We start from the raw sequence: 13,587 nt of genomic DNA on the forward strand, positions 1-13,587 counted from the left end.
CCGGGGACCCAATGAGTAAAATAGTTGTTTACAAAGTGACAATTTATTATAACTTTGTTCACTATGGATATTTCATGGAGGGGTCAAATGATACCATATTAGAGTTTCGGGATATAATTTATTAATAAGGCCTAGAGTGCAATTATATTTCTATAATAGTACTTGTTATATAATTAATGGTAATTTTGGACTTATCAAGAGTTGACAGATAAGCCTGAAACCCACTGGAGCTAGAGCTTTATTTGTCCCTTTGGTCCCATCCTAAGCCATATACTAAAACCCAATTAGGCTGGTCCAAAAGGCTAACCCAATTAGATAATCAGTTTTTATTTAATAAAAGTTACTAAATAAAATAACTGCCCCGACAGTTAAAAATGTACGTATGATTAAAAGAAGAGAAAAATAGTTTTTCTCTACAAGATCTTTTGAGTACATTTTTTCAAAGAAAATTCAACGTACTTAAGAACTGATTGAGAGACTATTCATCTTAGGCACCATGTGGAATTGGGGTGAAGATTTAAGATCTTCTCAAGTCATGTTTTTGAATTTCACTGTATTAAGGTACGCTTTCTGTTTTTTGTTCTAAAATTCAAGGTTATATGTTATCTCTCATGATTGAAATAAATCATTGTGTTGCTTCTGCTGCTAGTTTTGTATGAGATGCAAAACTAGTTTTTCCAACACTATATGTAACAATTTTCTTAGTGTTGACCTTTCTTCAATTGTATGGTGTAATTTGCCTGGATTAGGAGGATGTCTAATCTATTTCCAATGCTCTTGCATTTTGTTGATCTCTCTCTCTCTCTCTCTCTCTTCTTTTGCCTTGTATTTTGTTGATCTCATTGTCTCCATAGCAGTAGCCAGTAGGATTTGAGTGCAGTGTGTTGTGCAATGTCGATTGTTGCCTTAGCTAGCTAGACATCACTTAAGTTTTTGATGATACTGTTTTGGTTACTGGGTGTTCAAAAATTCTAAAACCACATAATAAATCACAACTTTTGTCATAATTGTCCACGTGACAAACTGTGAATAGTAGATAAAAACTTGTGGGACCATGTAAAAGTGACATTATGTAGTTAGTCACAGTCTACCACATAAGATAGTTGTGGCAAAAGTTGTGACTTTTTATGTGGCACTAGAATTACTCTTGGGTGATAGATGGGTGGTTTGGTTTTTGAGGATATATATTTTGTTGAATGAGTAATAATGGGACATTGTTCTATATCTTGATTTAATGATTTATAGTCTAATTAGATTAATTAATGCTAAATACATTTTTGATTTATAGTCTAATTGGACTAGTGCTAAATACGGAAATATAATTTGAAGAATATTTGCATGAGTGTGCTCCAGTTTTGTAATTTAGTACATGTTTATGAATTTATGCTGCTTTTGTCATGTTTGCCAGAAAGAGGAAGGAGGAGGGGGTTGAATTGACAACCCAGATTAACCAAACACTAGCAGTTGGAAAAAGGTATAGGCTAACAAAAACCCAACCCCTTTTAGCTTAGCTTCACTAGAAATTAGCCGATCTTAAAATTGATCTAGATCGTCAGGCAATACGAAGAAAATTTATTACTTCTAGCAAGGAAAGTGAAATCATGAGTTCTTCGGCCCAGACCAAAAAAGTGGAATAAAATTAGGCTAATTAGCTTTAAACTGCTGATGTCAAATACTCATTAGCTGAACAATGATAATCTTATTATTCTGTAAAAAAAAACTCAGGCATGTTTCCTTGAACTCAGCTCTCGTTTGTTTTCTCTACATCACTCTCTTTCGGCCCTCCCCATTTCCTTATTCTGTCTTCAGCAATTGATGCCTGCATTTCACACCAATTAAGTCAATCCTTCCATTCTTAACACGGGCAATTTGTTGAGCATTTTTTGTATAATGTAACTATTTAATATGGGCAGTGTTAATTACACAAATCATTTTGCACAGGTCTATTCATGAAGATTTCAGTTCAAATTCACTTGTGTATAGATGAATGCGCAAAATGGCATGTGTAATAGATTTTACTGATTTAAGATTATCATTCCAGTTAGAAAGATTGAAGACAACTGTCTTTCGTTTTTCGTTTTTTGCTTTGTTTTTGTTTTTTGTTTTTTTGTTTTTTTTTTTTTTTGAGTAAAATGAATTTCATTAGAAGCCACATATACATAAGATAAATGTGAAAAAAGTATACCTCTTTGTTCCAGTTGGTCCTATAAACTATAAAGAAAAGGACACAAGTTTGTACAATTGTTCCTGCTATCATACCGTACCAAATCCCCTGCAAAATTGAGAATGACACAAAGTTCATGTTTCACATTAAAAAAAGGGACAAGAAGTTCATTTACATGGTGATGCATGGCTTATCTGATGCAATAAGATCCTATTGAGTATTGCACGTTTGTGATTGTTTTCACTTTTCATAATTTTATCTCATAATTATTAAAGATTACTAGTAGGCTTGCTTGCTACTTCCATCATTTTCACTTGGAAATAGAAATGAAATAAACAAAAAATAGTAGAGGAAGACTTACCGTGACACCCCAATCAAGCTTGTAACCGAGAATGAGACCCAAAGGGATCCCAAAAACGTAGTAACATGCAATGTTCACATAAGCAACAATACCTTGCCATCCTGCTCCAATAGCCACCCCTGTGAAAAAAACATTATTCACCCAATTAATTAAAATCTATTTCCATTTCCCTCAAGAATCTGAATTTTTATTTAAATGAAGAAGATAATATGATATAAAGACTAAAGAGGACGTATTATAAAACAAAAGATCGAAAAAATTTTAACTAGAAAATTCTAAGTTTCTAACCAGAGAGAACAGGTTGAACATTGTCAATGACGATGCAAAGAGCCAATATTGGTGTAAGCTGTTTAACGAGAGTTTCAACACTTGCATCACTTGAAAACAAGGATGGGTACAGGTTTCGTGTCAGGATTAGAATAACAGAGATGATAACACCGATCAAGAATGAGGTTATCATGGCCACTACTAATGAAAATTTAGCTGTTCTTGGATGAGATGCTCCCAATTCATTTGACACTCTCACACTGCAAAAAATATATTTTGGTTTTAATTTTTCAGACATTTTGCAATCGAGTACAGAAATATATATATATATATATATATATCTCTTTATTGAGGTGTGTTTATCTGTCACTAACCTTATAGCTGCATTCATTCCAACAGATTCCATAATTGTCCAGACCAATATGTTCATGCTACGACAAACATTGGCATTGCAGGAAATCGTTAATAAAAAATAAATTATATTCAATGCACAATAATGATAGAATAGCTTTAGGCCCATGTATTGCACTGGCTTCATATATTCAAAGCACAATAATATTATAACGATTATATAACTTTTTCTGCTCGCAAAAATTGTTATTCCAAATACAAATAAAATTTTCTTAGACTTTATTAAAAAGATCCCATTAAGAAAACATAACTAATATTTTTCTTACACTTCATACAAATGATATTGCAAGGACTAATAAAGTTGATACAAAACAATTAGAACAAGATCTCATTAAGAAAACATAAATAACAATTGGTTTAAATAAACGAAATCAAACAATCTATGACATTCTACTCATTGAATGCACATATTTGAAAACGCCAAGAGCAAGAATTAAAGATTGAAATTTTGTCACCAATTGATAAAAAATATATATTAGCACAAATTGATAAAAAAAAAGACATGCGTGATTAGCACAAATTATAAGACATAGACAGATCCAACTGCATAACATGTGGATGTGGTAATCATTTCATAAGAAAAAAAAAAAAAAAAAGAATGTGGTAGTCATCTTTTTGCGTATAGAGAGAGTATTCAAATTACTAAAGGGTGCTTTTGTTTTGGCTTCAAACCACTTCTGGAAATGTTTTTCCGTAAAAGTGGGTGTTTGGTTGTTACTGAAAATTGGGTTAAACTGAAAATATTTTCAGTGTTGACCACAAAATAAGAGCAATGGGGCATAAAATATTTTCCATTGTTATTTTCACTTCAAATCATTTCCGGAGACGTGCAAAGAGAGAAAGAGGGAGAGAAAGAAGGACTCACAGACGCGCAAACACAGAGAGAGAGAGAGAGAGAGAGATCGTGCCGTCGAACCCACGATCGTGCCGGTTAGATCGCTGTCCTCGTCCCCTCCACGCGACGGTGAGTGCTCTGTTCATCCAAGCACCACCAAGATCGCACACCAGCACCCTAGCACCGGCGAGATTGATCCACATCCAAGAGCTCCGATCCCTCCTCCATGAGCTTCGATCCACATGAGCTCCGATCCACATGACCCACCCATGCCCGACCTCTCCCTTTCCCTCACTTGTCGATCACTCTCTCTTCCTCCTCTCCGTTTGACCAAGATTTTGGTGTTAACAAATGTTTTGTTCTGATTTTCGTTTGGTTTTGTTTTGATTTTTGTTTGTTTTAAGTTTGTATATTGAAATTTTCAATTATGAAATTTGTTTGGAAGTTGAGAAAATGGTTGAGAAAATATGAGAAACTAGTAGAAAAATAGTATTTTTAGAACACAACCAAACACTAAAAAATATTTTCCAAAATATTTTTTGGAATGCAACCAAACACTTGAAAATATTTTCCTTTCTCGAAAACATTTTCACCTGAAAATATTTTATACTCGAAAAATATTTTACATCCAACCAAACGCAGCCTAATTTAGAAAGTTTTGCTTAGAAAAAGATTGAATGCAGTGAGACAAGAGTCGTCCTATTCTAATTTATGTCACTGCATATGTCACAGGCGATTTGACCGTTGACATATTAGAATTTGACGCTCATTGTGGGTGCTTGGGGTATATATAGAAATGTATGATATATTGGATGCATTGAAAAATTTAATATGATTAATTAGGGGGAGAGAGAGAGAGTTACCATATGGACAAGGCATCTACTGAAACTTCCGCATTTTGTAGATATCCAGCGAAAAGAATTAGTGCCATGAAGTACCACACTTCCAAGCTGCACAAGATTAATTTAAATTTATATTCATCATTTCAAGAATTAGATTTAAAATTGAAAGATGTGAATCCCACAAATCAAAGTATAACCGTATATTAAAAAAAAGGTATGAACCAATTGAAAAAGGGAGATCTCATTGGGTGCATGTGACCCATCATGGATTTTTTTTTTTTTTTTTTTTTTTTTTTTTTTTTTTTTTTTTTTTTCTGCTGAATACTCCTCTAGTAGTAATATAATCATATAGGGTTATTGTTTAATGATAAAATTATATGCGTAGGTTCCAGTTAACTCAACTGGTAAAGTCTCTGATGGTTGTAAAAGAGATCTGAAATTCAATTCCTACCTACACCAAAAATTGATTGGTGTCTTAGTTTGATAATAAAAAGCTATCATCAAGAGCAAACGTCATAGGTTTAAACTCTTTAAAAAAATGATAAGATTATAAGCAAAGTAAAAGTACTAATAATTTTGAAAAGTACAGTAATAAACTACTAAATCATTTCTAACCTTTCAGTAAAATAGAAAAGAGAAGAGAAAAAGAGTAATAATAATAAGGTCAGACATGAAACAACTTTGTTCAATAATAGACCGGAAAGAATAGAGCATTTTATACTAAATAGTAGAAATTTTACTACAAACTTTATTCAGCAAGATATAAATATATATATATATATATATATGGGTTCAGTTAATAGATACTCTTAAAGTATTTGCAAATAAGTCATTTGAAAAAAAAAAAAAAAGAAACATTAATACTTAATACTACTTTTATGGAGAATATAAAGAATTGTCAAAAAAATCAACTGATTTTTTCTTTTCCTATAAAAAGTTTCTAAAAATATTTTCTAACCAATTCCCTTAGATCAAGAAACTTTCAAGTTTCAATAATGTGAATTCCCTTAGATCAAGAAACTTTCAAGTTTCAATAATGTGACAACAATTTGACCAATAATAATAATAATAATAATAATGTGACAACAGGCATTCAATAATTGGGTACACAAGTCAACTCAATTGGAGTCTAGGAAAATTTTCTTTTTTTAACGAGTTGTGTTAATGGGTATCATAAGGTGCACATTAACAATAATTTTTTTAAAATTTTTCTGACAATTTTTGTCTTTTTTACAGCTTTATCTTTTTTTTCTTTTTTCTTTTTTTAAATTTTATAAGTACCGTTTGATGTCTTTTTTGACTTTTTTCAGACATTTTTTTTTTTTTTTTTTGCATAAGTGCTTGTTAAAATTTCCCATTTTAAAATTTATGTGGGAAGGAAAGTGTGCACCCAGATTGACCAGAAAGAACAAATAACTAAGCATTTTAATGCTACTGCTGGATCAAGATTCGATTTATTTTTTTGAGAGCGTCTAAGGAATTTTAAATAATTATGAACTACAATACAGACAAACAGGTTCTTTAAAAAAAATTACTATAAAAAATAAAATTAAAAATAAATATTTATTTTTATAGGTGCAAATTCAAGATAATATATATGGGTTTTCATTCGTATACAATTAGATTGTTTATCTGTAAAAATTATTTGATGTTATATTAGATACAGGTTCTAAAAAACAAAAATAAATGTAGATACATTTAACATGTATCCAATGTACTTGATTAAACGTAGTGTAACTGATGCTTAATTATGACATGATTAAACAAAGGGAAATTCATTCTGCTTGAGTTTGAATTTGTGTCTTGTTAATTTCGTGTCTAACAAAGCAGATGAAATTAAGTGAGTTTGATATCTCATATTTTCATTAGCATATTTAGTATTTACTGAAAGGGAAGACCTAAAAAAAAAAAAGTTAGCTTATTTTTCAAAATAATTAGTCTATTTGTAAAGTTGAAATAAAAACTGAAAATAAACACAAAATTGGTTAAAAACTTTTTCTGCGAAAAACAGCCACTGAATTGATAGTTCATACTTAATACATTCATGTCGCAAAATGGCATCCATGGACCAATGCCACCTAGTTTTCCTTTAAAGTTAGAATTTTCCAAACGTATCTTCACAAAATTCTACAATGTGTTACTTATAAGGTCACCCAAAATTTTTGAACATATAGTATATTTTCTCAAATAAAACATAGCATTTTATAAAGGCCATTTTTATAGGATATCCAAACATGATTAGAAGAGATAATCAATGTTAAAAACTGAAGGAAGAAGCGGAGGACTCAAGAGTCAGTAGTAAGTAATGAAATTGTATAGACAGCCTACACGTACATTAAATTGTCTTTGTGAACTAGTGCCCTACACATATAAGATCAGTTTTTTTTTTTTTTTTTTTTTTTTTTTTTTTTTTGTGGGGGTGGGGGGGATGGGGGCGGCGTGGTGGGGGGGGATAAAGTTCAGGTATATTTAATAATATACTAAATGATGTTTTTGATATTTATATTTTTAAAAAAGTTAAATTCTACACGTATTGAAAAAAACATGCGAAAAACTTGCAATTTAGGGGGTGTTTGGTTTGTATTTTCAAACAACAATTTTCAATTTTTAAACAACATTTCACGTATTTCTATACACTTTTTTACCCACACGTATTTCCACAAAAATTTTCAAACAACAATTTTCAGTTTTTAAACACATGTACCAAACGGGCCCTTAATGACTCGTTGACAAGTGACAACTCATGTTTTCGATGTAAGCTATAGGGCAGGTCAGAAATTATTCAATGTAAGCTAGTTAGGTTAAAATGCAAAATTGACTTTCTAACTTTCTTTAGATTTCATTTCAGTCCTCTAATTTTACATTCGTTCATTTTAATCCTCTAAGTTTCAGATTTATTTAATTAAGGCATTTTTATTAACTTTTATTAAAAATTTTTGAAAAAAAAAATTGGAAATTTTTTTAATAAAAGTTAACAGAAATGCCTTAATTGAATAAATCTGAAACTTAGAGGATTAAAATGAACGAATGTAAAATTAGAGGACTGAAATGAAATCTAAAGAAAGTTTTCAATCATTAATTGAATTTTTTCAATTTAAAAAATTTGAAGAAAACTTTATAAAATTGAAAAATTAACCACAACATATAACAAAAGTTGATGGAAAAGCCTTAATTGAATAAACTTAAAAGTTAAAAAACTGAAATGAACATACACAAAGTTAGAGGACTAAAATGAAATCTGAAGAAACTTAAAAAGTCAATTTTGCATTTTACTTTTTTTTTTTTTTTTAGATATAAAGTCCTAAAATAGTTGTGTCTAACGTCTCCTTCAGTCCATAGGATTAATGGATAAAACCTATAACCATAATTATTTCACATCAAAAAAATTTATACCGTGTACATACTATATGTTATAGGCTTGGAAACACAAACATGAGTACCAGTACGGAGCTAAGCTTGGACTTTGGAGGGCAATGGCACCCCTAATTTTTATATAAAAAATATTAGTATATATATGGGTATAATTTTAGCAATTTTATTTTATAAAATTGCACTTTGTCCCCCCTAACAAAATCGTTTATTATTTTAAGACAAATACTATAGTTACAAACTTTTCTATAATATTTGTACGAAGTGTTGAGATAGCAAATTTTTATTAGTTTATATCTGGATCCACCACTTATATTATTTTTTTACTTACTAATACCACTCACCACATCATTAACTTATAATTTAAAAAAAAAAAAAAACATTTGTATCTTTAACATTTTTCTCCTTCTAAAGACCATAAAAAATGTATAGGTCTAAAATCTAAAACAAAATATACAAGCCCAAAAAGAATTAGCTCAACAACAAAAATTACCAATAACAAAACTAAAAAAATAAAAATAAAAATTAAGTGTAACCAATAAATTTTACCCAAAACAAACAACCTAGCCTTCTAAAAAATTTGTAGCAAAATAATTTTGTCCTTACCTAGCAACAAACACACACATCAAAGACCAAAAAAAAAAACCCTCAGTGTCTAAGTAGCAAAGCTGTAGGCTGGAGTTATAGTACGTAGCAAGTAGCAAGTAGCAAAACCACCCTCCTAACTCTAAGTTCTTGCTTCATCTCTGAATACGGGTATAATACGATAACATGAGCATTTTCTGAAAAATTATAACATAAAACGACTAGCCATACAATATTGGTATGACATGGATACGAAACAAATTAATACAACATGGGTGCCGCATTTTAAATGAAATGTACATGATTCTTAGGTTACATATAAAATGTAGATACTTGGATGTTCCTAAATGTGAAGTAATAATTTTCCTAAACAAAATAGTGTTAACAGTGACATTACATGAGTTTCTTACCAGATCATTACTGCGGAGGCCAGAGATAACTTAACGAATCCCCAAAGATTATGAAACGCCTTCAATGAGAACCCAGACCAAGCTCGACCACAACTCCCACTTAAAATATACAACAGCTGCACTATCACTATGACCCACCAGGCCGAGTCCAACACCACCGCCGCACCCACCAGACCCCAACCTAACTTCAAGATCAAAAGCCAGCTAAACACTGTGTGCAGAACCAATGTCACAGCCGCAATCAAAGCTATCACAAAGATCTTGCTCTGTGATTGCAGAAACTTAACCATCGGAAAATTTAGAGCGTAAGCAAATAGCTGCGGAAGCATATAAAGTGCGAACATTCCCGCTGCGTCCGATATTGCTTCAGTCTGTCCAATCAGTTTCAACAGTGGCGCCGCGAAGATGTACAAAAGACTGAGAAATAAACCTGTGGTGGTCAGGATCACCCATGACCTTTGCATGTAAATTCCTAGCATATCAATCTGTCCTGCTCCAAACGCTTGCCCACATAGTGTTTCGAGTGCGCTTCCCATTCCGAGCTATTGAAATTCAATTTTGTTAAGAGTAGATATATACACAAAAAAAACCAATTGAGATACAAAGAATCAATATTGTTAACTGTGTGTATTGTAATATTAACAGTAGAGGGTACCATGATGCCCAGCGAAAAGCCGGCGATGACAGAGTTTTCGATGGAGAAAGCGGCGAGGTCGAGTGTGCCGACCTGGCCCAGAAAGACTTGAGTGACGGCACCAAGAGAGTATTGGCATAAGGAGGTGAAGATGGCTGGGCCGGCGAGGTACCAGAGCTTCTTTGATTCAGTAAGGAACAAGGATGCACGGACGCGGCTCCCAGGCAGCCGCACCCGCGTCCGACGCGGCGGGACACGGCGACGCGGGAGGGACGCCGCAGACCGCGCGTCCGTCCCGCGTCGTGCCGCGTCGCGCCACGTGGCGGATCCCGACTCGGGCCGACGCGGGCCGACGCGGCCAAAATCGGGCCGACTCGGCCGAAATCGGGCCGACTCGGTCCGTATCGGCCGTATCGGCCATATCGGCCGGCGACCGATACGGCCGAAATAGGCCGGAATCGGCCGAAACAGGCCGAAATCGGCCGTGAAAATCGCCGGAGAGGCCGAAATTCTGGCCTCAGATGCGTTTCTTGCCTTATTCTTTCTTTGTTTTGTGAATCAAGTATATTAATGTGTTTTTTAAGAATATTTTAATAGTAAAAATATATAGAAAATATAAATAAAAATATTTTTAATAATTTTTTAATCGCCGAGTCCCGCCGCACCCGCACCCTATTTTTTCAAAAATTGCCGAGTCCCGCACCCGCACCCGCACCCGCACCCGAGTCCCGAAACGCACCCGTGCTTCATAGGTAAGGAACGCTCTGTAGAAATCGACAGGACTATTAATGGGAGGGATGTCAGCAGCATCGGCGTTAAAGGTAGCAGTAGAGGAAGTGTGTATTGCTACTGGAAGGGACTGTAGCTGGTGATCTTGCTCTTGGTTCACTTCTCTGGAGGACGAGAGAAGTGGTTGATTACCATTCTCCATGAGAGAGAGAGAGAGAGAGAGAGAGAGAGGGATAGGACTTATAAGATGGAGAGAAGGACTTATTACTAGTAAATTGTAGTAGGAAATGATTTGATGTGAACTGCATTAATTCAGACAAGTATATATAGTATTTAAGCTCCATACTTTTAGGTTATTATTATTATTATTATTATTTATTTTTAAGGGGTTTTTAATAGATTTCTTGTTATGTTATGTGCACAATATATTCATTGTTGAAGTGTCATTGTTAGAACCACCCAATTATTGTTAAGCAACATGTGAAGTGATATGAAGACTCATATTACTGAACCAAACCCTTTTAGTTTGTTTTTATTGACAGAGATAAGATTTATTGGAACATGAATTTATTGTAAGATAGCTTTTGTTTAGTTATCATAAAAGGAATTGGTATGAGGTTGTTTACTTATATAAAAAAATTAGTAAGATTGTTTGCTTTTTAAAAAAAATTCTATGACCACCGTCTTTCTCACAATTATTCTATTTGGCAAACTACGAGTGATGGAGAAAAAATGGTTAGTTCATATGAAAATAAAAGACGATCAATCACAGTTTACCACATACGCTAATTGCGGGAAAGAGTGTGGTAAAGGTTTTGGTCTTGGAATAACTATTACTCTACTAACTTATTTCATTACCTATGTAATGCACAAATGGTTTTTGTACCGAAAGAAAACTTCTTTCTATAGCGCATCAAGTCCACCTATAGACGACAATTCACACATCCAATTTCACAATTTGTTGAGTTGTGAGAATGTGAGTGGTCTACGTAAAGTGGTAGGTTGCAAAAAGTATAAAATGTCCACCACTTATAGTTACATGATACAACAAGTTGAGAAATTCTGTGTTTGCAATGCACTCAATGCTTTACACTTTGAATTAAGTTTGATTGAATTTTTTTTGTTAAACCAATCATCCACTATCAATTATACTTGTTAGCTGTGACATATTAAAAATTTCATAGTCACTATTTCTCTCTCTCTCTCTCTCTCACATATATATTAATAGCCAAAGTTGAGAGAAAATTCAATTAAATTCTAAATCGGAGTCTAATTTTGCATCACGTGTCTCATCTAATCTATATATATAATAATAGGTAAAGCTGAGAGAAAATCCAATTAGATTTCAAATTGGAATTTAATTAGAGTCTAATTTTGCATTATGTGTCTCATCTAATCTAAATTTTAAATTTTTGTGTCAAGCGAGTTAATTTAGTGTAAAAATTGGATTTCAATTAGAGTTTAATTTTACGCCACGTGTCCCATCTAATCTAAATTTTTTAATTTTTGTGCTAAATGAGTTAATTTAGTGTAGAAAACGGAGAGCCCAATATAAATAAACCTTAAAAAACCTAATCATATAGCTAAAAAAAATTCAAATTTATAAGTCATTTATGTAATATACTATGACTATGTAATATATATATATATATATATTTTTTTTTTTTAACCAAAGTTTAGAGAAAATTCAGTTAGAATCAAAATTGGATTTTGCTTTTGTTAGCTTTCCACACAAATTAAGTTGTTTAGATTTTTGTTTTTTTTTTTTTTTTTTGTTTTTGTTTTTGTTTTTGTTTTTTTTTTTTTTTTTTGTTTTCCCCTAAACTAATGAGCATATTTTTTATACAATTTCTATTCAGATATTTTGTATGTGAATACATTGAATGTAAAAAATTGTAATTGTGCAGAACGATCACATACACCTATCCTATTTCAATTTAGGAGATACTATTTGACCAGTTTATTATTTTAGTTTGTGTTGTATTTAGTAGAATTTCGCAGACAATAATTATGAATTGATATTGTATATGTAGTATCCAATAATGATTTTCAAAGTCATATACGTAATAACAATGTAACAAGAAACTTGACGTAATCAATATCATGAATATTGTAAGGAAAAACTATTTTAATATCTTCAAATGTCATGGTCAAACTATGTCTTATATGTCTAATAACACAAGCTAACATCAACAGCACAACTACAATTAATCATTCCCGTGCATAAGCATAGGTTACATACTAGTTTTTAAATTTATGTGTCAAGTGAGTTATTAAATACAAAAATCAAAGGGTTAAAATTCAATTAGATTCTAGATTGAATTTTAATTGAAGTTCAATTTTGTGCCATGTGTCCCATCTAATTTTTTAATTTTTGTAGCAAGTGAATTTTTGAATGCAAAAACCGAAAAGTCTATATCCAATTAGATTCTAAATCATGTCTAATTTTGCACCATATGTCTCATAGAATTTTTAAATTTTTATGTCAAGTGAATTATTAGGTGCAAAAATCAAAGAGTCTAAATTCAATTAGATTTTAAATTGAATTTTAATTAAAGTTCAATTTTGTCCCATGTGTCCCATCTAATTTTTTAAATTTTTGTGGCAAGTGAATTATTGGGTGCAAAAACCAAGGAGTCTAGATCTAATTAGATTCAAAATCATATATATATATATATATATGTATGTATGTATGTATGTATGTAAAGTTGAATTTATTCAACTATATGTTGGCTTTATTCCATGCCAAATTTGCTTGTAATTCAGTATTTAGAAACTTTGTATCTAGGTGGGAATAATGTAAGGGTTGTATGTGAGAGAGTGTGAAGATTTGATCAAGAGTGTGCAACAAGAAGGTCACTCACGACTTGACTCGCAACTAACTTGCGAGTGGTGACTCACCAAAATGAAGCACATGTGTGAAGCATGCAGGAAGATGAAAAGTCAGGCTAGCTGGATCACTACAGGACAAAAAGTACAG

The 13,587-nt window shown here is 32.3% G+C and overlaps 1 protein-coding gene across 1 annotated transcript; it reads right to left on the reverse strand.

Annotated features, from left to right (window-relative positions):
* Positions 1 to 1,741: 1,741 nt before the first annotated feature.
* LOC115982391 (protein DETOXIFICATION 29-like) lies at positions 1,742 to 10,809 on the reverse strand. The gene is made up of 9 exons (XM_031104975.1): positions 10,739 to 10,809; positions 9,900 to 10,095; positions 9,245 to 9,786; positions 4,902 to 4,988; positions 3,167 to 3,223; positions 2,814 to 3,052; positions 2,526 to 2,644; positions 2,186 to 2,272; positions 1,742 to 1,819 (listed from the first exon to the last, which is right to left on the reverse strand). The coding sequence occupies exons 1-9, from the start codon at positions 10,807 to 10,809 to the stop codon at positions 1,742 to 1,744; spliced, it is 1,476 nt and encodes a 491-aa protein (XP_030960835.1).
* Positions 10,810 to 13,587: the final 2,778 nt, after the last annotated feature.

Source organism: Quercus lobata, chromosome 3 (genome assembly GCF_001633185.2).
Source record: "Quercus lobata isolate SW786 chromosome 3, ValleyOak3.0 Primary Assembly, whole genome shotgun sequence".
Taxonomy (NCBI): domain Eukaryota; kingdom Viridiplantae; phylum Streptophyta; class Magnoliopsida; order Fagales; family Fagaceae; genus Quercus; species Quercus lobata.

What these genes read in the sequence shown, in the direction of transcription:
- LOC115982391 (XM_031104975.1), bottom strand. Translation starts at nt 10,809, where the DNA reads ATGGAGAATGGTAATCAACCACTTCTCTCGTCCTCCAGAGAAGTGAAC. An exon ending in GCCTCCGCAGTAATGATCTG is followed by an intron (nt 4,989 to 9,244) that starts GTAAGAAACTCA and finishes AATCTTGTGCAG; the next exon opens with CTTGGAAGTGTGGTACTTCA. An exon ending in GGAATGAATGCAGCTATAAG is followed by an intron (nt 3,053 to 3,166) that starts GTTAGTGACAGA and finishes TATTTTTTGCAG; the next exon opens with TGTGAGAGTGTCAAATGAAT.